This window comes from Artemia sp. Qi Xiang Cuo, chromosome 7, assembly GCF_049724085.1.
Source record: "Artemia sp. Qi Xiang Cuo chromosome 7, ASM4972408v1, whole genome shotgun sequence".
In the NCBI taxonomy this organism is placed as follows: Eukaryota; Metazoa; Arthropoda; class Branchiopoda; order Anostraca; family Artemiidae; genus Artemia; species Artemia sp. Qi Xiang Cuo.
Genome location: NC_142800.1, coordinates 52,859,390 through 52,887,135, shown reverse-complemented (window position 1 = coordinate 52,887,135; position 27,746 = coordinate 52,859,390). Strand labels below are relative to the sequence as shown.

At 36.1% G+C, this 27,746-nt stretch overlaps 1 protein-coding gene across 2 annotated transcripts; it reads left to right on the top strand.

The window, feature by feature from the left end:
- Positions 1-161: 161 nt before the first annotated feature.
- LOC148950416 (U6 snRNA-associated Sm-like protein LSm2) lies at positions 162-27,746 on the top strand. 2 transcript variants are annotated; one of them, XM_089092393.1, is made up of 4 exons: positions 162-264; positions 5,239-5,306; positions 24,540-24,630; positions 27,579-27,746. In XM_089092393.1, the coding sequence occupies exons 1-4, from the start codon at positions 244-246 to the stop codon at positions 27,696-27,698; spliced, it is 300 nt and encodes a 99-aa protein (XP_088948519.1). In that variant the 5' UTR covers positions 162-243; the 3' UTR covers positions 27,699-27,746. The 2 variants fall into 2 exon arrangements, with proteins under 2 accessions (XP_088948519.1, XP_088948520.1); XM_089092394.1 differs by lacking the exon at positions 162-264 and adding an exon at positions 391-445.

Here is a 27,746-nt window from a genome sequence, read left to right as displayed (position 1 = left end):
ATATTTTCATATAAAAATATAGTTGTGTAGCTAGGGAGAAGCAAGGGGATGCACCTGACACCGGGCACATCATCTGTTGGGGCACCATCTAGATAATATATATACTGTACCATTCAGGAAAGCTATAACCACAACCACTTACATTCTTACGGAGGGGGGCAAGACCAACATTTCCGTTGAGTGCTGATAAACCTACGTACGCCTCTGTAGAAATGAGGACCTACATGAATTATTTTTAGCCAAATGTATTGTCTACAAAGAGATGTAAGCCTTTTTTTTATGATATTGGTATGCATAACAGTCTATTAGAGAATAAGATTTTTTTTACGTCGGTTGGACAACGTAAAATTAGCAACAGCAGGCAGCAGCACAACGAGAAAACGCTGTGCGAATAACTGCAGTGTAAAAATTCAAGCTCAAAACACGCTGCCTGATTTTCAAAATGGTTAAATATATTCTGTTTATTTCTAGCCATTATTTTAGCCGGTAAAATTCTAGTTTAGCTACCTTTGCCGTCGGAAAGGGGTTAGGTGAGGAAAACGAAACTTTCAGGGATAGGTTTACAGTTTAAAGCATGCCCTGGGAAGGTATTTTGAAGTAGGCCTATCTACCTCCAATCCTTCTCTGTCTAGAAGACCCTGACCTTTGATGACCTTTAAAATTGTGTTATAAAAGTGAAACCTTGCAAAATAAATCTTCTGCTTAGATGAAGTACTATAAAACCATTTTCTGCTTAACAACTTCATTTAGCCTTATCCTAATTTATGAGGTTATAAAGATCTGCAAATACATTTCCTAAATAAAAAAAAACATTAATATGGCTTAAAATTCTACTCAAATAACAGGAATTGCATTTTAAGAACTAAAATCAGAGAAAAAGAAACTGTTAACTGAGAATTAAGGTAAAATATTGTTTTGTCAAAATTTCAGTAGGTATAGACCTGTCTAGTAGGCTAATTTCTAAGACTTAGAAGAGGGTTAGCATTGAAGCTTGGAAATACCTTCCCAGAGTATGTTTTGGTAAAATTCTACTTTAGTTATTTTTGGCTCTCTTGGAAAGGGGTTAGGTTAGGAAAATGAAACTTTCAGGGATGGTTCTAAAGGCTAAAGCTTGTCCCAGGAAGGGATTTGGAAGTACTTACCTCTACTCCTTCTCCCTCTAGAGGGTTCTGACCTTTGATGACCTTTAAAAATCTTTGTGTTATAAGAGTGAAACCTTGCAAAATAGATCTTCTGCTTAATGAAGTAAAAAAAAATTCTTTTCAGCTTCACAACTTTGCTCAATCCCAACTTGTAAGGTTTTGAAGATATTAGGCTACCTTAAATTACATTGTCCAGCAAAATAAGGAAAATCCTGTAGAGTCACTGGTCAGTGATGATGAGGAGCCATTGGTTCATCAGTGTCCCACTCTGTCTTCCATTGTTTAGTGGACCAGTTCTTATCAGGGGGCCACTACTCTATTGGAGAAATAGTGGTTGTGGAGTCTGCTGTGAGCTCTCTTCTGGAGCAGCTTTATACTATGCCCTTTTGTCCTGGATGATTTGTCAAGTTGGGAAGGCTTCTGAGAACAGGAATCAGCATGCAGTAGTATGTAAGCCATGATGACATTGTCCTTCCATTGTCTGTAAATAAGTGTTGAGAGCTGTAGTTTGCTCAGGCAAGATGGATAGTTGAGGTTCTTGCATCCATCAACAGCTTTGGCTGCACGCCTTAGAACAGACTCCATTTTCTGTTTGTTACCCTTATTGAGGGGCTTGGCAACATACATCCCAAATTCTAGCAGTTGTCACATAAGCTCCTTATACATCTTTGCCATGACTTTGGATGATCCGCTATGTACTGTATGCATAATTATTTTAAGGGTCTGAGGTACTTTGGCAACCACTGTTTGTGTATGTTTGTGGAGTTTTAATTCTTCATTGACAACTATTCCCAAATCTTTTTCAGCTGCTGAAGAACCAATTGATTGCCTAGAGCCATTCCCTCCACTCATATGGTACTGCCACTTCTCATTTTTTTTCCTGAAATGCACTGTCTTGGATTTCTGGATGTTAAACTCAAGTTTCCATTGGGGAGCCCAAGGGAAAGTGAATCCAGGTCTTCCTGTATAGTGGCTCTTGTTGCTGTTGACTCTGCAGGCCCAATAAGCTTTGAATCATCGGCATAAATGCTCATCTTATATCTTACAGCCCATGAAGCATCATTAATGAAAATATTGAAAAGTGTTGGATCCAAGATTGTTTCCTGGAGCATGTCACTATCAACTCCAGTAACTTCTGAGAGGAATTTTTGCCTGTTACCTCAAACACTTTAACTCTCTGCTTTCTTCCTAAGAGGAACTGCATCACCCATTCAACAACCTCCACATGTATCCTGGTAGCTAAGCGTTTTGCCTTAAAACAGTGATGGCACACTTTATCAAATGCCTTTGCAAAGTCTAATAAGATCATATCAGCAGGGATACCCAGGTCTAGCAGTTTGGTGACATATTCATATATATTAATAACATTTGTCTTGACCAAGAATCCAGATCTGAATCCATGTTGGCCATCAGTAAGTAGTTTGTTGTCAATCAGGTGTTTCACAACAGTAGTATTCACAATTCCTTTGAAGATTTTACTGACTGTTTAGGTGATGCTACTGGGTTGGTAATTGGCAGCACAGTTCCTGCTTCCACCCTTGTGAACAGGTGTAATATTTGCATTTCACCAATCTTGAGGGAATTGTTTGGTATCAAGAGACTTCTGGAACAGTTTTCCCAGGGGGAGGGCAAGCTCCACATGATCCTTTTTCAAAATCCAAGGGTGAACCCCATCAGGACCAGCTGACTTATTTGGGTTTAATCTTTTGAGCCATGATTCCACACCAAAGTGCCAACAGTAATAATTTGCATCAGTTTCTAAATATCATATTCTGGCATTTGTGGCAAGGGGGGCATCTTCTGGAGGTGTAAAAACTTACTTGAACTGCTGGTTCAGAGCTTCAGCTATACCTCCAGGGTTGCTTATGGTATTTCCATTAACTGAGAGTTTGGTTACTGAATGTCTTCTGAGCTTTTGAGTAGAGGCATATTTCCAAAATTTCTTTGGATTTATTTTTGATGCTGAAGCTAAAGACTCCTCATACTTGCTAGTAACTTCTCCTGTAAGGTATCAGACTTTGTTCTATATTTGCTTGAATTTGTCATGATTTGCCTGCACTGGGATATCCTTGTACCTTCTCTAGAACTTCTTTTTCTTTTGGACTGCTTGCTTGATTTCTTATGTGATGAAAGGGAGCATTCTTGGTCTTTGTTTCCAAGTGGTTGTCATGTGTTTTGCAGTTGTCTCACTGAGTTCCATTTTCATCTCAAGGCAAGCTCCCTCTAAATTATTCTTTTTGGCAAAAGACCAATCTTGGTTAGCTAAATCTTGCCTGACCTTGTTGTAATTTGTATACACATGCTTTCTAAAAAAAAATCTCTGCAGATACAACTTTAGTCAACAAGTTGTGGCTGTATGGTTGCTTGTGACAAAAAATGGCTCTGGGTCTATACTTTGGATTGCCTCCTCATCTTTGACAAATAGGAGATCCAGGAGAGATGGGTTCTGGCCCTCTCTGTACCTAGTCAGGAAATTGATTGTCTGATACAATGAATGTTCTTGTAGGCACTCAAGGAGTGGACCAATCTGGTCATTGTTATCTCTTGTAGCAGCATAACAACTAACCCATTGAATGAGGCAGGTTGAAGTCTCCAAAAATTACTATATTATGGCAAGGACGACTCATCACTGGACTTATGGAATTTGCAGTTGTGAGGTGGGAACCTTTCTGACGGGGAGAGCTTGGGCTTCTATAAATACATCCTATAATTATGGGGTGGCCCTTTAGAACAATTTTTTATCCAGACCTGCTCAATGCACAGCTCATGATGATAACCAAGATTAAGGTCTCCTACCTTCAGTGATGATTTGTCATGCAGGACAATTCCTCTTCCTTCCAGTTTCAACAGGTTTGAGAGTATTCTGAATCTGGTGACCTGGATTTACATATCAGTCAGTGGCACTGAAGTATACTTTGGTTTAACTTCAGTGAAGGCAAACACACTCACTTCAGGTCTTGCTGACACTACAACTTTTATTTCATCCATTTTTGTGGTGATGCAATCCATGTTACTGTAAAGCACAAATAGTCCATCTTCATTTTAAATATGGGCATCACCAATATTGCTAAGTTCTGACTCACAAGATTCGAAAGTGGAATTATCGAAAGGTCCTCTGCTGTGAATATTTGATGAGGCACTCACAAACGATTCATCATTATCAGTCCTGAATGTGGGGCTTAACTTTGAATCACTCACATTAAAGTCTTTATGTGCAACACTATTTACATGGTTTTGACAGGCATCAACTCCTAGATCTCCATTGATATTGCTTAAAAGTCTACTCAAATAACAGGAATTGCATTTTCAGAACTAAAGCCAGAGAAAAAGAAGCTGATAGCTAAAAATTAAGTTGAAATGTTGTTTTGTCAAAATTTCAATAGGTATAGCCATGGTACCTGCCATGTAGGCAGATTTCACAACCCTCTACAGGGAGAAGGAGTGGAGGTAGGTACTTCAAAATACCTTCCTGGGGCATACTTTATCCTGTAAACCCATCCCTGAAAGTTTCAGTTTCCTAACCTAACCCATTTCTAAAATAGCCAAAAGTAGCTAAAGTAGTATTTTTTTTTTAGTCTAGAGGGGGGGGGGGCAATTTTGCATTAAAAAAAATTAAAATACCAAAAAGGGTAGGCCTATTATCAATGAAAATACAGAAAATTCATTTTGCAAAATATAGAGGGGGGGGGGGGCAAAAAACCATCATCTGCTTTTTGCATAAATATCAAGCAAAAAAAAAACACATGTGCAAAGAACTTATCATTTCTAAAAAGAAATCCGATTTTTTTAAAAGCATTTCTGTGAAAAAGCAAAGAAGACATTGTTTAATGATTTGGATATTTTTTACACAGTTGGACTCAGAGAAAGCTTCAATCTCCCATGTCTGTCCCTGTGGGTTCAATCAAATGCAGGCGTAAATGGTATAGAGGAGAAGGGATAACCATCATTTCTAAATTGAATGCTTGAATCAGATTTTGGCAAAATAATACTAAATACTTTAAGTACACTATTGATATTCTGTTAACAAGACCAGCCATCACTAGTTCAGTGCTGTAATTTTAGTTACGTACTTTTACATAATGTTTTTCCATTCCAGTTATTTTTTTCATTTTTCAAATCTCTGGTTGGAAAAGATGTAGTCATCGAGCTGAAAAATGACCTTTGGTAAGTTTGCAAATATGTTTTTAAAAGGTTCTCCATTTGTTTTTAGGCCATATGAAAAACTTTTTTGAATGTAAATTATGAAGGCGTTTAACTAAACCCCCTAGCAACTGACTTTCTCGTGTTTATGTAAGGTCTTAATATCTGATTCTCTATAAATAACACCACCCAGTAAAAGTATCCCTTTTTTTAATTTCCTCACTAGCCAGTTTTTTTTAACAGTTTTTTAATTTTTGGATAGTATGGGCCATGGTTTGTTCTTTACTAGATTGCAGCTATCACTGCAAACCTGATTAAAAACCAAGAAAAGCCATTATCTTTTTGTTAATTTGGAGTCTAGTAAAGAGACTCGCCCTCAACTGTCAAATAGTCAGATCAAAGTGTAATTAGTCTAAAGATGTGTTCTAAATATAATTTGTCATTTAAGTAACTTCCTAGAAAAAAAAGTCAATCATTTTTTTTGGTTTATTTGTTCTTTTTCTTGGCCCTTTCATTTCATGGTACCTGCACTAAATCCTCTTTGATTGTCTGTGTGTTCTGGGTTGATGAAAATAACAATATATAAATAATCAGGTCAAACTTCAAGCAAATGGAAACTACCTCAAACAAGAGTATGGCTAATGTCCCCAAAGCCTGATAAAGGCCAGAATGACACTTGAACTACTGATTTTTTGTTTTATTTGTTTTTATTTGTCATAGCCTTAAAAAAAAAAAAAAAAAAAAAAAAAAAAAAAAAACACACACCATACTAACTATGACTGCTAAAAAGCTCTAGTAAATGCAGAGTGAGACTTTAATGTAATTTGATATTTATTCCTAAACAGCAGACAAGGAAATTAGTGTTAAGAATCAATGCAGCCTGATTTGTTTCCAGTTTGGGTTCCCTTGGTTCTATAATTTTTATTGAAAGGTCTTCATGGCCTGAATTTTTAATCAAAAACCTACTGGAATTTTTAATCAAATTCATACTGGATAATTCTTGCCTTGGACCAAATATGATGATAGTTGCTTGTGTTTGAGCCAGAGTCCACAATGTGACAGCTGAGGTTAAGTCTTTAAAAATATTGGAATGAAATTACCATATCCAGGCCCTTTTTAATTGAATATAACGTTATCAAACACAATATTAAAACCTTTACTAGCAGTTACTACAGTAGGGTAAAGATACCAATGATTCGACAGTTTTTGTAAAAAAACAAACACTTTTTCTACTCTAGAAGGCTTAATTTAAAGACTTTTGGTTTGAAAAGGGTTTCAGTATGTAGAAACAATATCTAAGAATCTAACTGTTTGATTAGATGTTTGAAGTTTTATCAGAAAAGGGTACAAAACTCCGATTTTCTTAAATTGGAGCGTTTTCACCCACAAATTCGACAGAACAAAAAATTAACCCCTTTTTAACGTAAGTCGGAATCCAATCTGCCAAGTGTTAAAATACTTGGGAAATACTTGTCGGCAAATCCTGGTGCATCCCACATGCCGATTCTTTTTACTTTATTCCTTCGTTTCTCTTCAACTTTTTTTTAAATGTGTAAATGTATAAAATATTATTCAGATAGTTGAAGCAGAACACTAAAAATTGTCTAGAGCATAGGAATAGAATTGGATAATCATATGGAGTGTAATCGAGTTATCTAGTTCCCTATAATATATTGTGCGATATAATAGTGTGATATAGGTCTCTTTATAGATGCCGCCTGGAATAGCCCACTTTGTCTCAGCTTTAATGGTCCAGCAAAGATTTCTTTGTTGTTCACAGTTAAAGTGTTGTCAACATTTGGCCATTTGAAAGTAATATATCAGTTTAATAAACTTTGAAAATTTTTAGCTTTGACTATTCTTTGTCTGGAAAGTCCAGAATTCTTGAAATATGCTTGTCCTACTTAGTATTATTAGAATTTTGTGACACCAAGGAGTTTAACATGTTTCATTAGCATTTTGAATGGGATAGGATTTCCACGCTAATTAGGGAGGGATTCAAAGAGAATATTTTGTATTTTACAGCTTGGGATCTATTTGAAAGAAAACATGTATAAAATATACTAAGAGAGGGTGTAGTTTAAATTTATTCAGTGATAAATGAATTAGGGTGTTGTGATCAACCTAGTCAAATGCTTCAAAAATATCAATATAGCATGAGGCCAAATGGCAGTTCCTCTGATGATGAAAAAATCTAGCATCTAGCATAAAATCAGTAAAACTACTTTAAAAAAAAAATTTTTTTTAATGTTTTTTTCATGTTAAATATTATTAAAAGTAATAATCGTCAAAAACTCTCGTTGTTGAGAAAGTACCCATAAACTTGACAACTAAGTTTTCGTCAGAGGACCCTTGAATTTCGACACCAATTGTTTCTCGTCTGTTTTACATGTTCAGTGAAGTTTTAACAGAGTCACCTAGATTTGGACAGGGCCTGTTGCTGTCTGTCGAAAATTCCGACAAGGTTATTACAAGATATTCTAAAAAAAAAATATATATATAATGATATAAGCCAATATCTACATTTGAATTCGACTGAAGGAACATTTTTAGTCGATCTGGTATTCCTCTACATCAGACAAGAATTTTCGACACTTGGAGCAGTCTTGTCAATATAATACTAGCTGCCATTTTAACTTAATTTTATGAAGAAAAGGCCAATATGGCTACATTTTAGAGAAGATCAGATGTATCTTGATGCATTGGTGCTAGAATCTACATTTGAATTTGGCTGAAGGAACATCTTTAGCCGTTCTAATATTCCACTATGCTAGATAAGAATTTTCGACACTTGGAACTTAGTTTTATCAGTATAACATTAGCTACCATTTTAACTTAATTTTAGCAAGACAGGGCCAATGTGGTTACATGACACAGAAGATCAGATGCATCTTGATGCATTGGTGCCAGAATCTACATTTGAATTCGACTGAGGGAACATTTTTAGTCGGTCTGGTATTCCACTACATCAGACAAGAATTTTCGACACTTGGAGCATGGTTTCGTTAATATAATACTAGCTGCCATTTTAACTTAATTAATTAAAAAAACTTTCCACAAAATAAGTTTTTCAAAGAAAAGTAAAGAACTCCATTAAACAGAAAATGGGCAAAAATAAAATCAAATAATCTACCAAGCTCGAAACTACCACAAATCAGCATCAATAAATAAATGAAACCCAAAACGAACAGAAATTTAAACAAATAACCGAGTCAAACTCAAAACGAGCAGAAATTAACATAAGTTGGGCGCAAAACCCCTATGCCTTCCCAAGGCCAGAACAAAATTTTCACTTTACTGAAAAAATACAAATAAATGTGTATTATCAGTTTAATATACATATACTGATATTTAGTAATCAAAATGTTAAAATTATTTGAATTATTAAATTTATAAAAGTAAAAACATTTATATTTTTTTCAGTAAAGTGCAAATTTTGTTCTGGCCTTGGGAAGGCATAGGGGTTTTGCACCCAACTTATGTTAATTTCTGCTCGTTTTGAGTTTGGCTCGGTGATTTATTTTAATTTGTGTTCGTTTTGGGTTTCATTTATCGATGCTGATTTGTTGCAGTTTCAAGCTTTGTATATTATGTCATTTTATATTTGCTTATTTTTTGTTTAATGATGGACTTAGACCGCCTTTGAAAAACTTGCTTTGTTGAAAAAGTTAATTTAAAATTGACTTCGGTCCGTTTTATATTGGCATTGACGTTTAAGTGAAAAAGAAAATAACGCGCTAAATCTATTTGTTTCCTAAGACTTGATATTTTGGCCCGCAGTGCGTATACCGGAAGTAAAATTTCAGCATTTTGTAACTCCATACATCCTTTTAAAAATCTGGACACAAATAGTACTGTTTAACTTAGTTTCATACCTCCTCTAGTTGACCTGAAATGGAAAACTTGATACCATTCGCACAAAAGTCTGTTTACTTTCTTTGATAGCTTTGATACACTTACACTATTTTGATTTGGTTAAATTTTAAGAGCAGAAGTAGACTTGAAATTTTGAACATAATACCCTCAGTCGTTCTTGGGATACTGCTGAGATGCCTTATTGGGCATTAACACTATCACAGTGCCATTTGATTTAATCTTAAGGCAACATTTAGTTTTTAAAGAAAATGGGAGGGTGGGAGTGGAAGGGGACTAGTTGCCCTCCAATGACTTTCTACTATTAAAAAGGGCATTAGCCCTTTCTATTTTCAATCAAATGAGCCCTTTTCGAAGTTCCCACGACAACTCCTTCGATACGAAGTGCCCTGGTCTAAACAACAACAACAACAAAAAATATTACTAATCACTTTCGACTATTAAAAAGGGCACTAGCCCTTTGAATTTCAAATCGAATGAGCCCTTTTCTGAAGTTTCTACGACAACGTCTTCTATAAAAACCTTGTATGCCCCCAGGACATAACTTAAAACCCTTGCCCTGAGGGCTGTGGTGGAGTATCCTCCTCAAAAACATATTTTCTGTCTGTAAATCAATTATGCTGAATAAAATGGTTATCTCAAAATTACACATTTTCTATCTGGAAATCAACCACGCTGAACAAAATGGCTATCTCAAAATTCTGATTGGATGTGTTTGGGTGAATGATGGACATTGGGGGGGGGCTAGGTGCCCTCCAATCACTTTCGACTTTTAAAAAGCGTACTAGCCCGTTGAATTTCCAATCAAATGAGCCTCTTTTGAAGTTTCTATGACAACGCCTTCCATAAAAACCTTATATACCCCAGGATATAACTTAAAACCCTTGCCCTGAGGGTTGTTGGGGAGTGTCCTCCTCAAAAACATATTTTCTATCTGGAAATCAACTACGCTGAACAAAATGGCTATCTCAAAATTTTGATTTGATGTGTTTGGGGGAATGATGGGCATGGGGGAGGGGCTAGCTCCCCTCCAATCACTTTCGACTATTAAGAAGGGAACTAGCCCTTTGAATTTCCAATCGAATGAGCCTGTTTTGAAGTTTCTACGACAACGCCTTCTATAAAAACCACATATGTCCCCAGGGCATAACTTAAACCCCTTGCCCTGTGGGTTGTGGGAGAGTGTCCTCCTAAAAAAAATATTTTATATCTGGAAATCAAATAAGCTTAACAAAATGGCTATCTCAAAATTTTGATTGGATGTATTTGGGGGACGGATGGGCGTGGGGGGGGGGCTAGTTACCCTCCAATTACTTTCGACTATTAAAAAGGGCACTATCCATTTGAATTTCCAATTGAATGAGCCATTTTTGAAGTTTCTGCGACAACGCCTTCTATAAAAACCTTATATGACCCCAGGGCATAACTTAAAACCCTTGTCCCGAGGGTTGTGGGGGAGTGTCCTCCTCAAAAAGATATTTTATATCTGGAAATCCACTACGCTGATCAAAATGGCTATTTCAAAATTTTGATTGGATGTGTTTGGGAGAATGATGAGCGGGGGGGGGGGGGGGGCTAGTTGCCCTCCAATCACTTTCGAATATTAAAACGGGCACTAGGCGTTTTAATTTCCAATCTAATGAGCCTTTTTTGAAGTTTCTACGACAACGACCTCTATAAAACCTTATATGCCCTCCGGATACGAGTTAAAACCCTTGCCCCGAGGGATATGGGGGAGAGTCCCCCTCAACAAGATATTGTATAGTGGTAAATTCTATGCGCTTTACCAAATTGCCATCACAAAATTTTCAGCGGAAGTGCGTGGGAGAATAGTCAGCGTGGGGGGGGGGGCTAGTTGCCCTCCAATCACTTTCGACTATTAAAAAGGGCACTATCCCTTTGAATTTGCAATCAAATGTGCCTTTTTTGAAGTTTCCACGACAACGCCTTCTATAAAAACCTTATATGCCACCAGGGCATAACTTAAAACCCTTGCCCCCGAGGGTTGTGGGGGAGTGTCCTCCTCAAAAAGATATTTTCTATTTGGAAATCAACTTCGCTGATTAAAATGGCTATCTCAAAATTTTGATTGGATGTGTTTGGGGGAATGATGGGCGTGGGAGGGGGGCTAGTTGCCCTCCAATCACTTTCGACTATTGAAAAGGGCTAGCCACTCCAATTTGCAATCGAATAAGCCCTTTTCGAACTTTCTACTGCAACTCCTTCGATACGAAGTGCCCGGGTATGGAGAAAAAACAAACAAACAAAAAACAACACATTGTGCCCACATCGTTCTTTACTTAGGCAGCGCTAGGGCGCTGCCTATGATTTTATGAAGAAAAAGCCAATATGGCTACATTTTAGAGAAGATCAGATGTATCTTGATGCATTGGTGCTAGAATCTACATTTGAATTCGACTGAAGGAACATTTTTAGTCGGTCTGGTATTCCACTACGTCAGACAAGAATTTTTGACACTTGGAACATTGTTTCATCAATATTATATTAGCTGCCATTTTAACTTAATTTTATCAAGAAAAGGCCAATATGGCTACATTTTACAGAAGATCAGATGTATCTTGATGCATTAGTGCTGATCCCAACTTTTTTTGCCCCCCCCCCCAAAAAAAAAAACAAAACAAAAAACATTGTAATGACAGTTTGAACATTACATAGCAAAAAAATTGTTGGGAGCTCATTTTATGTTGAAAACAGGAAACTGATTGAGTTGAATATTCTTTTCATATCTGGGTGTACCGGATATAGTGTCTGCGTTTCGCATTGCCAAAATATAATGAGGGCTTCAAGAGATGGTGTTCTAAGTCACCACTAAGCAGAGTTATCCTGTTTTGAAAGAAATTTTTGACAGTGGTTCCAAAATTGTATTGTCAAATCATTGGTGCCTTTACCCTACAATGACTACATGACTCTCCTAAAGAACAAGAAAATTAGAGTTCGTGTTGCTTGGTATCAACAACTATCACTTCCTTAAAACGTTAGAACTCATTAAATATTAACTCAGAAAATTAACTCAGAAAACGCCATATCTAGCCATGATTTGCTGACATTGTTCCGAATCCAGTAAAAAGCAATTTACTAGGAATTTAGCATGATTTCATTATGTCATAACGGCTAAGGGTATTTATTTGTAATTTTCCAACCATAAAAAGGCAAATATTAATCTGAATCAAAACGTTATGTACACCTGACATACCTTCAATATTTGAAGAACAGCAAAGGGTATTAAGATGAAGCTTTCAATGCTTGTTGAGATAAATCAAAACACACCATGTGCTTCCACATTGTCAAAAGGGCGTATGTGCAACATCTCAGGGACAGCTAGGGATACTAAGTTTCAACTTTCAAGGAATGTTGAGATATTTAGCTAGATGATAGGACTCTATGTGCATCCAGGTTGTCAAGTTGGTTGGTTTCTTTTAGAAACCGACTTGATTTTTTTGCTGAGTATTTCCCTATACTTTTCAATCAGGTAGAATGAGGAAACAACGGAAGTAGATACGACGATTTCTATATCTAGGTTGCTTTATTTAGTGATTATTAATAAAGAATAAAAAATTAACTACCACTTTAATTTTTGTATGTTTCTTGATCTTAAAATTATTTCTTCGTTAAAATTCCATTTTTTTTCGGAGATAAGGCTAAAGAAAAGAAAAAGGGAACCATAATAATTATTAAAATTATAAAATCTTCATGTTTTAGTAGTCACAGACACCTGGAAATTCACCCCTTCTCTCCGCAACCCCTCTTGTATGTGCACTTTCATTGGGTTAATTTCAGTATCCCTTTTTGTGCTTTGATTTTAGGGATAGGCTACTTAAAAGCCCACTAAACTCTAAAATTCACTAGAACAGGATCAAAATTAACTCACAAGTTCTTAAATCAGCTGGCCAACAAATTATTAAATTAAAAAATTTTCACTTACATATCAAACTTGGCTTATTTCAAATAATGCTGAGTTAATTACAGATAGTTCATCCGAGGTTATAACAAAATTACCCTTTAAAATTTCTCTAGTTTATGCCCTGGGGGCATAAACTAGAGAAATTTCTATCTTTAAAACTTTAAAATTTTAAGTTATGCCCTGGGGGTTTATAAGGTTTTTAAAGAAGGTGTTGTCGTAGAAACTTCAAAAATAGCTCGGTCGACTGGAAATTCAAAGGTCTAGTGCCCTTTTTAATAGGCACTATTACACACCCATCATTCCCCCACACCCATCATTCCCCCAAACGTATCCAATAAAAATTTTGAGATAGCCATTTTGTTCAGGGTAGTTGATTATCAGATAGAAAACATATTTTTAAGGAGGACACTCACCCACAACTCTCAGGGCAAGGATAATAAGTTATGCCCTGGGGGCATATAAGGTTTTTATTGAAATCTTTGTCGTAGAAACTTGAAAAAGGGCTCATTTGATTTGAAATTCAAAGGACTAGTAACCTTTTTAATAGTCAAAAGTGATTTGAGGGCAACAAACCCCCCTCTGTCGCCAACCTTTTCCCAAAACACATCCAATCAAAATTTTTAAATATCCATATTATTCAACGTAGTTGAAAGTTTTGGAAATTAGGCCTTTAAGGATGATAACCCCTCCCCCCCCCCCACAGCCCTCTGTGCAAGGGTTTTAAGTTATACCCTGGGGAATCTAAGTTTTTAATTGACACCGCTATCGTAAAAATTTCAATAGTGCTCTCTCAATTGGAAATGCAAAGTGCGAGTGCCTGTTTTAATTGTTCAAGATGACTGGAGAGCAACTAACACCCATCTCACGCCCACCATTTTTCAAAGCACATCAAATTAAAATTTTAATATATCTATTTTGTTCAGCTTAGTCGGAAGGTCTGGAAATTAGGTCTTTTAGGATGATAAACCCTCAGTGCCCTCAGTGCAGGTGTTGTCAGTTATGCCCTGGGGGCATATAAGGTTTATATAGAAAGTTGTTGTATATAATTTATAGAATAGATTTTAGTCTTTCTCAAATCCAATTTTTATATGTTTAAAAACTAAATGTTGACTTAAGATTAAATTAAAATGCACTGTGATAATGCTAATTCCAAATAAGGCATCTCAGCAGTATCCCAAGAACGACTCAGGGCATTATGTTCAAACGTTCGGGGCTACTTCTGCTCTTAAAATTTAACCAAATCCAAATAGCGTAAGCATGGGCGTAGGCAGCATATTTTCTAGGGGGGGGGCAGTCGATAGTGTGAGGGAGGGCCTTTTACAAACTACTTTTCCAACCATCTGCTTTTTCAGCCATATCTAATGTAAATTTGCAGGTCTAGGGGGGGCCGCGGCCCCCCCCCCCAACGCCCATGGGCGTAAGTGTATACAAGCTATCAAAGAAAGTAAACAATTTTTTTTTGCGAATGGTATAAAGCTTTCCATTACAGGTCAACTAGAGGAGTTATGAAACTAAATTAAACAGTACTATTTGTGTCCAGATTTTTAAAAGGGTGTATGCTGTTAAAAATTGCTGAAAATTTTTCTCCGGCATACAAATAGCAGGCCAAACTACAAAGTCTTAAAAAACGAAAACGTTTAAACTACTAATTTCTTCTCCCTTGAAAAGACTATGTCAATACAAAACTAATAGATATTAATTAAAAAAATCTTTTTCCACAAAATAAGTTTTTCAAAGAAAAGTAAAAAATTCTATTAAACCAAAAATGAGCAAAAATCAAATCAAATAATCTATCAAGCGTGAAACTACCACAAATCAGCATCGTAAATAAATGAAACCAAAATGAACAGAAATTACAGTAATTAACCGAGTCAAACTCAAAACGGGCAGAAATTAACATAAGTTGGGCGCAAAACCCCTCTGCCTTCCCAAGGCCAGAGCAAAATTTGCACTTTACTGGAAAAATACAAATGAATGTGCATTGTCAGTTTAATATACATATACTGATATTTAGTAATCAAAATGTTAATATTATTTGATTTATTAAAGTTATAAAAGTAAAAAAAAATTATATTTTTTCAGTAAAGTGCAAATTAGGTACCGGCATAGGGAAGGCATATGGGTTTTGCGCCAAACCTATGTTAATTTCTCTTGTTTTGAGTTTGACTCGGTTATTTATTGTAATTTCTGTTCGTTTTGGGTTTCATTTATTTATCAATGCTGATTTGTGGTAGTTTCACGCTTGGTAGATTATTTGATTTTTGTTTTGCTCATTTTTTGTTTAATGGAGTTCTTTACTTTACTTTGAAAAACTTATTTTGTGGAAAAAGTTTTTTTTAATTAATATAATCAAAAAACGAGTTGCAACTGGTGCCAGTTGCATAGGCTATAATTTGCTATAGCGTCATTTATGATTGTAACCTGTTATTATGGCGCCATTCATCATCTTGTATATGAAGATGTGTCTCTTTTTTGTCAAAAAATTGATTTCATTTTAAATATGTAGTGGTGGTAAGTTGAATCAGGAACTGAATCCGTTAAAACCTAAGAAAATAGATGAAATAAATAGAAACTATGGGGAAACAGGGGTGAATACGAACCTTCTGTGAGGGCCTGGGCTCAAAAGAGCCCCCAGGTACGTTCCTGTATGCAACCATATGAAAACGGGATTTAGTAGAAAATAGAAGATGTAACATCTTCTCTCTTGACTGTTTTTTATTTTCTTTCTTTTAGATTTTGATTATTATTAAAAAATTATCGGGATTTCAAGATTTTATGGTTACCCATTTTTATTTCAAGTGGTGATTGATGATGTGAAAAAAAGACAAGCTTGAAAAGCTTGTTTTTCAATTGAATCTGTCTTGAATCATCAAAGAAATTATCAATTTGGCATTGGCCTTTGTATCGATGATTCATGCTTCATGCTAAGGATTCCTGTTTCTAACATTTCGTCACGAGACATTGGCGCTCATAAGGGGGGGGGGGAGACGTCATTTCCCCGTCATAAAGCCCCCTGGCTGAATGACAGTGTCATATATTTGTATTAATTTAATAAACTTTCCACAGAATAAGTTTTCAAAGAAAAGAAAACAGCTCTATTAAGCCAAAAATGGGCAGAAATAAAATCAAATAATCTTCCGAGCGTAAAACTACCACAAATCACTATCAACAATTAAATGAAACTCAAAACGAACAGAAATTATAATAAATAGCCGAGTCAAACTCAAAACGGGCAAAAATTAACATTACTAGATCAGAACATAACTTAGGCTTTACTGAAAAAAAAGAAGAAAAATGACCGTGTTATGTCAGTTTAATTTACCTATACTGATATTTATTTCTTAAAATAAAAAATGGGTAAAAAAAAGTTTTTTACTTATTTAAGTAAAAAAAATGAAAACATTTAAAAATATTTTGTTTTCAGTAAAGCGCAAATTATGTTCTGGTCTTGAGAAGGCATGGGGGTTATGCGCCCTACTAATGTTAATTTTTGCTCATTTCGAATTTGACTCGTTTCTTTATTCTAATTTCTGATCATTTTGAGTTTCATTTATTTATTGATAGTGATTTGTGGTAGTTTTACGCTTGGATGATTACTCGAATTCATTTCTTCCCATTTTTGGCTTAAAGGAGCTCTTTACTTTTCTTTGAAAAGCCTATTTTGCGGAGAAAGCTTTTTTTGATGAATTTCTGTCCGTTTTTTATTGACTAAGTCATTTTCATGTAATTTTTTTTTTATATCTTTTCGATTTTTTTTTTATAAGAATCCATAGTTTGGCATAATTGGGGGGGGGGGGGTTGACATGCCCAATATTCCTAAAGACATAGTTGCTGGATCGTTCTACTATGCTGAAGAAAATAGTTGTCTCAAAAGTTTGACTAGATGTGTTTGGGAAATAAATCCTTTTGAGAGACGGGCTGAAATCCTTTGAAATCCTTTTGAGTAGACGGTGAGAGCCGCCGTTTACACCCCCCCCCCCCGCGAAGAACATCCCTTGAAAATACTCCGCGGAAAATAACACCTCACGGAAAACACCCCCCCCTCTCCCCAGAAAATACTTCCCCGTGGAAAATCTCCCTCCCCCCCCCAAAAAAAAAAAAAAACTCTTGCGTTTGGTTAGTCTCCAATCACTTTCGGTTTGTAAAAAGAAACTAGAAATGCCTGGGGATTATCAAACAGTTTCTTCCTCCATCCTCCTGTCGTCTTTCTCTTAGAGCTACTTCTGCATTTATTTGAAGGCTCAATAAGAACTGAGATGTTTCGACATCAAAATGCAACCTTTGAGGTATCTCCCTCTCTTCATAGCTACAAAACAATCAGATAACCCCATTGTATAAGTTTCAGTTTCTTTTTAAGTTTTTTGATTTGTCTATTGCTTACAGATAGTATTTGTCCTTGGGAAACATACGGAAATTTTTTGCGTGGGGGTTTTCTGGAGAATTTTTCATGAGAAGGAAGCATTTGCAGGGAGGGGGAGGGGCTAGATTTACACATAAATTCCTCGTTTCCACTTCCCTTAGAACTTCTCAATTAAACTAAAAAATAACATGACTCAAAGAAGATTTTCAAATTTTGAAAACCATAATTTCCGCGAGAGGGGTATTCTGCAGGTGAAGGGTTTCCGTGGGTGGAGGAGGGGAAATTGTCCACGGGCGAAAGGGGTAAACGCTTAGACCCTTAGAAAGTGACAGGGTGAAGTGAACTCCCATTAACAGACATAAAAAGAGAAATAAATCTGGATTTAAGAGTTTATGACGTCCAATTTTTTTTGTTTTTGTGACAACAAAACAGAGCATTTTTATAAATCATCTTGCCGGTAATTTATATAAAGACTTATAAAAGCAAACAATTCCAACAAGGTTGAACATATAAAGATTCCAACTTGTGTTTTACCCAATGTAAGTACGGTGGTTAAGTTGCACGGTGGTTCAGTGGCACGGTGGTTCAGTTGCAAGGTAGTTAAGTTGCGCGGTGGTTCAGTTGCACGGTGGTTCAGTTACACGGAGGTTTAGTTAAGTGGGGTTGAGTTGCACGAGGGTTCAGTTAAAGGGGGTTCAGAAGCACGAGGGTTCAGTTGCACGGAGGTTCAGTTGCACGGTGGTTCAATTGCACGGTGGTTCAGTTGCTTGGGGTTCAGTTACACGGTGGTTCGGTTCCTATTGGAACGCCCCCTAAGCACTTCCTAGAAGTTTCACCTTCATACTCTAAGCGTCATTAGTTACGGTAACTGTAGCTGTAGTACTAACAGTATCCACATAGTGCCTTCTGGCTAGTTCAAAATCCCCCAAAACCTACTCTTAAAGATCTAGCTTAATAATATAAATTGTTCTTGAGATATTGCTTTGTCACCTTTTTAAAGTTCACATGCTCATAGTTTGCTTTGATTTTGTTCAACGTCCGCCTAACTATCTCTTATATTTGATTACTGAAGACATTGTTATATTCTCTTTGGACTCTTGGCTACAAAATGGCTGTCTCACAATTTCGATCGAGTGTATTTGGGGAAAAGAGGAAATCAGGGAGAGGGGGGCTATTTTCTCTCCATTACGCTTGACTCTTAAAATAGAACCAGAAGTCTGCATTTCCAATCAAGTGAGCCTCCTCTAAAGTTCATAAGACCACCTCTTCATAAATTCCTTACATCCCCCCGGGGCATAACTTAAAACCCTTATCCCATATTTGTGGGGGTTGTGTCAACACAAAGGCCGGGTTATGAGATCTTTGGACCATTTTTGAACAAATGGCTCTCTTGAAATTTCTATTGGATGCATTGGGGGAAAATATGACGTGGGAGGGGGGTATAGCTGCCCTCCGATAAATTTGACTCTTAAAAATGGCTCTTCAACTTCCGATTTCCAATCCAATGAGTCCCCTCCGAAGTTTATACGACCACCGTTTCCATAAAAACATACCTTACAACCCTTGCCCTGAGGACTGTATGGTGTTTGTCATGCTCAAAGACATAATTTCTGGACTTTTAAACTACTTCAAGCAAAATAACTATCTCGAAATTTTGACTGGAAGTGTTTGGGAAAATGATAGGCGTGGGGGAGGGAGGTTGCCCTACAATCACTTTTGACTATTATAGAAGGCACTAGTCCTTTCAATTACCAACCGACTGAGCCCTTTTCGAGGTTTCTACGACAACAAATGGCCATCTAAAAATTTCTATCAGATGCGTTTCTGGAAAATAAGACGTGTGTGTGTGTGGGGGCTATTTGCCTTCTGATCACTTTGACTTTTAAAAAGAGCACTATAACTTCTGATTACCAATCCAATGAGCCCTCTTTGAAGTTTTTACGACCACCATTTTTATAAAAACCGTATATACCCCCAGGGCGTAACTTACAACCCTTGACCTGAGGGCTGTATGGGGGGGGGTGTTATCCTCAAAGACATAATTTCTGGACCTTTCAACTACACTGAACAAAATGGCTATCTCAAAAATTATGATTGAATATGTTTGGGGAAATGATCGGTGTATGGGAGGGGGGGGGGTGGATGACCTCCAATGACTTTTGACTGTTAAAAAAACCAGTAGAACTTCTGATTACCATTCAAATGAGCCCCCTCTGAGGTTAATGCGACCACCTTTTCTGTAAAAAAAACCTTATACCCCACAGGGCATCACTTACAACCCTTGTTCTGAGGGGTGTTATTCTCAAAGTCTTACTTTCTAGACCTTAAAACTACACTGAACAAAATGGCTATCTCAAAATTTTGATTGGGTGTGTTTGGGAAAGTGATTCAAGCAGGGGAGAGAAAGCTGGTTGCCCGCAAAGAGCTCATTTGAAGTTTCTATGTCATTTCTTTCTATAAGAAGTGCCCTGGTCTAAACAAAAACAATATATTGTGCCCACATCGCTCTTTACTTAGGCTGCGCTATCGCGCTGCCTATGACATTTTGTCTTGAGATTTCAATTATACAGCACTGAAAGTGCCGATTAGACCCGGTAAGCCCCCCCTACAATTCAGTCTTTGGGCGCCCATGTTACGAGCCAAACCTATCTCCCCTTCAGAATATCCAATAGCGAATTGGCCTTAGACATAAGCAGATAAAGTTACGGGAAAGTGTTTAAAATGTTTTACAATCCTGCTTATTAGGGCTGTAATAAAAGAAAGTTCTCGCAGGTTAGCTCATTATCAAGTTTTATAAAATAACTCTAACCACTTCTTTATTATGCAATTAACATGTTTTGTTAAAAGGCAGCTAAATAAGTAGTACTTCTGCATACACAATTTATTATAGCCAGGGAGGGTTCAAGTAACAGTTTTATTGAACAGTTCGTGGAAGCGAACTGTCAGTAGCAACTCGGCCCAATAGTAAATGAAACTCTAAAATGGATTCTGATAACAATAGATACATAAAAAGAATTGGCTTTTTATGCTGATTCTAAATATGTAAAATTCATTATTTTAAGGTTACCCTTCAAAAGCTACGAACCTGAGACAATTTTCAAAAAAGGGAAGAAACATCCCCAAAAATTCAAGCAATCCCAATGAAAATAATACCGTATGATTCAGCATATCAGAGAACCCTACTGTGCAGACTTCAAGCTCCTGTCTATAAAAAGGTGGATTTTTTTGGGGCAGAAGTGAGATCACAGATGCATGTTCATTGTTTTCCCAAGGAGTGGTCGTATCAAACCAACAGTCCTAGAAAATTGGGAGAGAGCTCATTCGAACAGAAATCAAAGTTCTAGTGTCCTTTTCAAATGACCAAAAAGATTGGAGGGCACCTAACTCGCCTCCCATGCTCATTCCCCCCCCCAAAGATATCCAATCAAAACTTTAAGATGACCATTTGGTTCAGCATAGTTGAAAGTTCCAATAAATATGCTTTTTGTGATGAAATGACCCTCCATAGTACCTGGGAAAGGGCTGTAATTTACGAAATATGCCCATGTTGTTCACCTATAGTATTTGTTATTGGAAAATATACGGAAATTTTTTGGGATAATTTTCTGCGGGAAGGGGTGGGATTTTCCACGGGGAGGGAAGTTTCTGGAGGAATTTTCTAGGAGAAATGTTTCACGGAGAAGGGGGAGCAAGGGGAATTCCTGGTATGATTTGGAAAACAGTCGAAAATTGAATAAAAAAAAAGGTTTTTTTCAAGTAAGTTTTTTGTTCCTCAACCTCATTCCCCGCTCTTTACGCTAAAGTTTGACGTTTTGTCCTGGTTCATTAGGAAAGACTACAAGGGATGTTGATTTTGAATGAGGAGTATTTTTAAAGAACTTTAGCGTAAAGATCGACAGTTTAGGAAGAGGCCCCCCCCCTCATATACAGAATAATTTATGTTGTTTTGAGTTTTAATGTTACGAAATCAATAAGAGTTCCAAATAGGGATAGGTCCTTTTAGTATTTTTTTCCATGACCACACTGCCTTATATATGACGAAATCAATAAGAGTTCCAAATAGGGATAGGTCCTTTTATTAGACATTGAAACAAAAATATAAAACAAAGACTAAATATTTAAATGACACAGTCGGTCATCATCATCAGTAGAGTTACTAACATATAAAAATTAAAACAATCTGTGTTTATGTTAAAAAAAATAATCACTTCAGGGTCAAAGCAAGTTACCGGTCCATTGACTTAAAAAGTTCACTAACTGTTCTTCAGCTGAGTAATACTGCGTTAAATAAAGGTGGTACAATTTTCTTCAAAATTGTAGGTCAAAGCAGGTAACTCTACTGATGTTGATATGTTAGTAACTCTACTGATGATGATGACCGACTATGTTATCGAAATATTTAGAGTCTTTGTTTTATATTTTTGTTTCACTGTCTAATAAAAGGACCTATCCCTATTTGGAACTCTTATTGATTTCGTCATAGAAAAGGCAGTGTGGTCATGGAAAAAAAACTCAAGTTTTAATGATGCTCCTCACTTTCAGTTGAAAAAATCTCATCGTTGTTTTATGGGAGACACTGGATTACATAGTGCAATCAAACAGTTCGTGGTAACGAACTGTAAGTAAGGAGCGACCCGGCTCAATGGTAACCGAAACTCTAGAAAACGGGTTTTTGATACCAATAGATACATCAAAAGAATAAGATTTCAATGTTGATTTCAAATATATACCTTTAATCAAGTTTAGTATTACCTATCAAAAGTAACGCGCCATAGAAAATTTAACCCATTTTCAAAAAAAGGGGGAAAGACTCCCTAAAAACTATAGAACATTAATGAAAATAACATAATCATATTCAGCGTATCAGAGAACCCTACTGTAGAGGTTTCAAACTCCTATCTACAAAAATGTGGAATTTTGCATTTTTCGCCAGAAGAAAATCACGGATGCGTGTTTATTTGTTTGTTTGTTTTTTTTCCAGGGCTGATCGTATCGACCCAGTGGTCCTAGAATATTATGGGAGGGCTAATTGGAATGGAAATTAAAAGTTCTATTGCCCTTTTTAAGTGACCAAAAAAATGGAGGGCAACTAGGCCCCCTCCCACGCTTATTTTTTTCCCAAAGTCACCCGATCAAAATTTTGAGATAGCCATTTTGTTCAGCATGGTCGAAAATATGATAAATATGTCTTTTAGGATGACTTAATCCCCCGAAGTTCCCAGAGGGAGGGCTAAAAGTTATGAACTTTACCCAATGTTAACATATAGTATTGGTTATTGGGAAGTATACAGAAGTTTACTGGTGGTTTTATTTATGGTAGGGGGTGGTATTGGGGGGTCGGTGGTTATGTTGGAGGATATGTTCATGAAGGAAGTTTTCAAGGGGGAAGGGAAATTGCCATGAAGGGGGCGCCGGACTTGCAAGCATTATTTATTGGTTATTGGGAAGTATACAACCATTTTCAGGAATGATTTTTTCTGGAGGGGGGGGGGCTAGAGGAGGGGTTACTCTGGATAAGAGTTCCGTGGAGGATGTGTCTTTGGGGTAAGGGACATTTCTATGAAGGGGGCGCCGGATTTCCAAGCATTATTTAAGAAACATTCAGAAATTAAATAAAAAAAAACAAGTTTTTTCAACTGAAATGTAAGAAGGAATATTAGAACTTAAAACGAACAGAAATTATAACGTATGTGAGGGGGTTCTCCCTCAAGTCAATACCTCGCTCTTTACGCTACAGTTTTTTTTAGTGCTTTCAAAAGAACTATCTATTCTAATTAAAAGGCCTTGGTGTTTCAGGGGTTTGTGAATCAAAATTTGTTTTAACTTTTAACGTAAAGAGCGTGGTATTGACTAAGGGGAGAACCCCTTCATATAAGTAATAACATATACGTTATAAAAAAAACAATAAAAAAACAAGCGATACGGCTCAATAGTAATCGAAAATTTTAAAAACAAAATTTTGATGTCAATAAATGTATCAAAAGAATGTGTTTATAATGCTGATCCTAAATATATAAATTTGATTAAGTTTAGCATTACTCATCAAAGGCTACGAGCCTGAGAAAATTTACTCGATTTTTTAAAGAGGGGGAACATCCCCTACATGTGAAAGAATTTTAATGAAAATCACACCGTCAGATTCAGCGTATCAGAAAACAATATTACATAGGTTTCAAGCTCATATCTGCAAAAATCTGCAACTTTGTATTTTTTGCCAGAAGAAAAATATACGAATATAGAAGTTAGTTACGTAAGTTAATTTGTAAAGACATCCATTTAGCAAAAGAAAAGTAAAATTTTTATGCAAATAAAAGCTGCATTAACTAAAAAACGATCAGAAATTAAATAAAAAAAACAAGTTTTTTAAACTGAAAGTAAGGAGCGACATTAAAACTTAAAACGAACAGAAATTATTCCGTATATGAAAGGGGCTGTCCCCTCCTCAACGCCTCGCTCTTTACACTAAAGTTTGACTCTGTCTCACAACTTTATTTTATAAAACAATAAAAAAATTTAGCGTAAAAAGTGAGGCGTTGAGGAGGGGACAGTCCTTTTCATATACGGACTAATTTCTGTTCGTTTTAAGTTTTATTGTCGCTCCTTACTTTCAGTTTAAAAAACTTGTTTTTTTTATTTAATCGCTTTCAGAATCAAGAAAACTTTCCCTATTACGTTCTTGATTCTTTATAAAAAAATCGATTCTCCCTCTTCCAGTTCATGTCCCGTTCAGGGGCGCCCTGCGTGGAACGCCCTAGATTTTGAAAAATAATTTATTGGTATTTTCATTGAAAGAAAATAAAAAAAAGCCACCAAAATCGCCTCCACCCCTATATTTTGAAAAGTACATTTTTTTGTCTTTATTAAAAAAAAATTCTTATTCCCCCCTAAATTTTCGTGCATTTGCTCCCCTGGCCTCGTGTCTACTTTGAACCTCAGTTGAATAGTCGTATTCTGTTTTATCATGTAGAGTACACAATTTCAGTTTTTGGAAATAAATCTTACCTTGAATATGATGTTGGTCTCCACGACTGTCGGTTTGTAATTAGTTGTTTTAGTGTATCCTAGTACTGATATATCGTTTTGAAAATATTTTTTTTTCTAGCATATGTGGAACGCTCCACTCTGTTGACCAATATCTAAATCTGAAGCTAACTGATATTGCAGTTACTGATCCAGATAAACATCCACATATGGTAAGTTAACATATCATTTTATTGATATTGCTCATCTCATTTTGGATAATTAATTTCTTTGAAAATACAACTTGTCTCTTTCTTGTAAAGATAAACTTTTATTTTTATTGGACGCCTGTTGTTATTTTTACTTTGCAATAGATGTATGCCCAATTTGTGTCATTCTAAACTAAAAGGAGAAGGGGGCTATGCAACCTTTGTGGCCCTCTAATGGGACCAAAAAAGTTGACTCAGAGTAACATTTAATTACGAACACGCCTGTTCTACAACAAACTATTAAAAGCGAGAGATACCAATGACATTAGAGCAACATATGTTCTAATGTATTGCTGGGAATCGACTAGATTTCATTTTCCCTATAGTGTCAACCATACAAGTTTCAACTATTTCCCAGAAATGCTTTCAGTAAACATCACACAGCTTATTATTTCATCGTCCATTGTTAAACTGATTTAGGTTTTAACTAGGCTCAGTGTTGAAAAGGACATCCCATTCCTAGCAAGAACTGACGAGAGCTATGAAGAGCATGCTAATATGCTGGTTTAAAGTTACACCGGTAAATAAGCATCAATGACTGGGATCAACTCCGACAGCTGAAGAGCATCTGTAGAGTGGCTTTTCAACTCAAAGCAGTCTGTCTAAAAAAAAAAAAAAAAAAAAACTTTACATAGCGTCCTTATGCAATTCTTTCATTCCAAAAATGTCACTTCTGCCAAAAACCTGCATGATCGAAAAATTGCTTAATTGGAAATTAGCTTACCGTTCATGCTTTAGTCTTGCAGACAATTCAGAATCTTAGGAATTTTGCAAAAGGTTTTCAGTAAGGCCACATTCCCAAAAAAATTCTTTGTTTTCTGGAAAAGTTTCTCAAAATATTTATTAGTTTCAATATCTATAATGTCGTCTTGCGTAGCTGCGATAAGACTGGTAATTTTTTCGCGGTTGAACGGGAAAACCCGTTCTACCGCTTGTCATAAGTCAGTGGCTTTCTATAAGTTGATACAATTTAATGCGCATCCTTCTATCCACGATATAATCTTTCGTTTTTTGAAGAAAAAGATATATCTTGTTTCAAACTCATAATTCAGTAGTCCAACAAAAGGTAGACATAGCAATGAACGTAAACTGAGATTCACGAGGCTCAATTGTCTTAATTTAGGCTAAAAAGTGACCACTCCTGACAGTCTTAACACAGCACTGTGTAACAGTCACTGCGTTTTACATACACCATGGTCAATGAAAAAGGTTAGTCTTTTTACATTAGGCGAATAGACGTAAAGCAGTAGTTCTGTCAAAATCTTTTGTTGACCATTGAAATCTCTATTTCAAGTAAAAAAAAGAAAGAAAAATATATGTTGCTTCATTGATGTAATTTCAACTTCAGACGTTTTTTTACTCTATCGTGCCCCTTTAATCTAAATAAAGTCTAAGCCTATCAATAGTGGTTATACATTTGATATGCACTCTTCATAAATATTGAAAAAATACGACTGTTTACGTAGTGGTGGGCTTAAATTTTTCGGTGCATAGAACTACTTTTACTTTGAACCTGGAACAGATGAAACGGATAAAGCCGAGTCTTAATCTTTGTTCCAAGTCCTAAGACATAGGTCAAACTTCTTCCAAACTCTCAGGATTTTCGCGTGAAAATCCTAATTTCATTGAGCTATCCCTTTTTTGAGTAAAGAGTAAGTCTGGTTCCTTCCTTGGCCGAAGGCCTCGACCGAGTTCGTTGATTTTTAATTAAAGTTATCAAGTATTTTGCAGTAGGTTGCACCAAAACATGGCCAATTGTAGAAAGAGAAAAAGCCAAAACAGATAGTCCAAGTAATTGAGAGGCAAATGTTTAAATGGCTGCGGCACGGGTAAATGGCAGGAGTATGCAAAAAAAGCAGCAATTATATAAAACTCAAAACTGAATTGAAGTTATCAAGTATTTTGCAGTAAGTTGCATCAAGACATGGCTAATTGTAGACAGAGAAAAGCCAAGACAGATAGTCCAAGTAATTGAGAGGCAAATGTTTAAATGGCTGGGGCACGGGTAAATGGGAGGAGTATGCAAAAAAATAGCAGCTGAGTTAAATAAAACTCAGCAGCAATTGTTTTTTATAGAAATGCTAAAAGACTGGCATAAATGGCTTAATTTATCAAGAAATGATCTCTTGTTGTGACTAACCAAAATCAACCCGACGGATCAACAATTTCTACTGACACGGAGACTTAATGCATATAGAGAAGCCGACCTGATAAGTTTTACGCGTTTCCCGCTTTTATATTTTATAGAAGTAAATAAAATCCTGTCTATATTATACATTCATGACTACTTGAAATAAACTGGCTGGAACTAACTGAAATGAAGAGGGCAGCGAATATCTAGATTGTATAACTATTTGTTTTAGGTATGGGATGAATATTCGGTTTTGGTAACACGACTTACTCTGTTTTCACATGTTTTTTCTTGATTTGCCTTGTAACTATACTATAGAGCTTTAGTGCCTGCGTGGACACCAATAAACGGAGAAAAATATTAGCTTCCATTCAATGCTTCTGCTGTATGCAACTCACCAAACAAAGTTTAAGACCAATCTATTAGAGCTTGGCTATGTGCTGATGTAGAGAAAAATATCAAAATTTTGTTATCCATGCACTAATGCATGAACTATCAACAACAAGTCTATAGTTTCTGTAAAAAACAAGAAAAAGACTCGTAAAACCGTGTATTGAGTCACAAAACCATACCAAATCTTCATCTAAGATGAAATTAAAAAATTTACTTTTTTTTTCAGGCATAAAATTAACTATATTCTTTTTTGTCTTTCACCCAGTGGTTCTACGATATATAAGTTGAGTTATTTCGACGACGGGCTCTTGAAGTCTCAATTCTTCCAAAGAACGTCCCTATACACCTACAATACCACACCTCTATTAATACCGTTTTACACTTTTAGCTTTCCGTTAAGAACTGCTTCATTCGAGGTTCAGTAGTAAGGTATGTCCAATTACCAGCTGATGAAGTAGATACACAATTACTACAAGATGCAGCAAGAAAAGAATCATCAAAAAAATGATATAACTTATATATATTTTTATTTTATTATATATCAGTTTACACACAG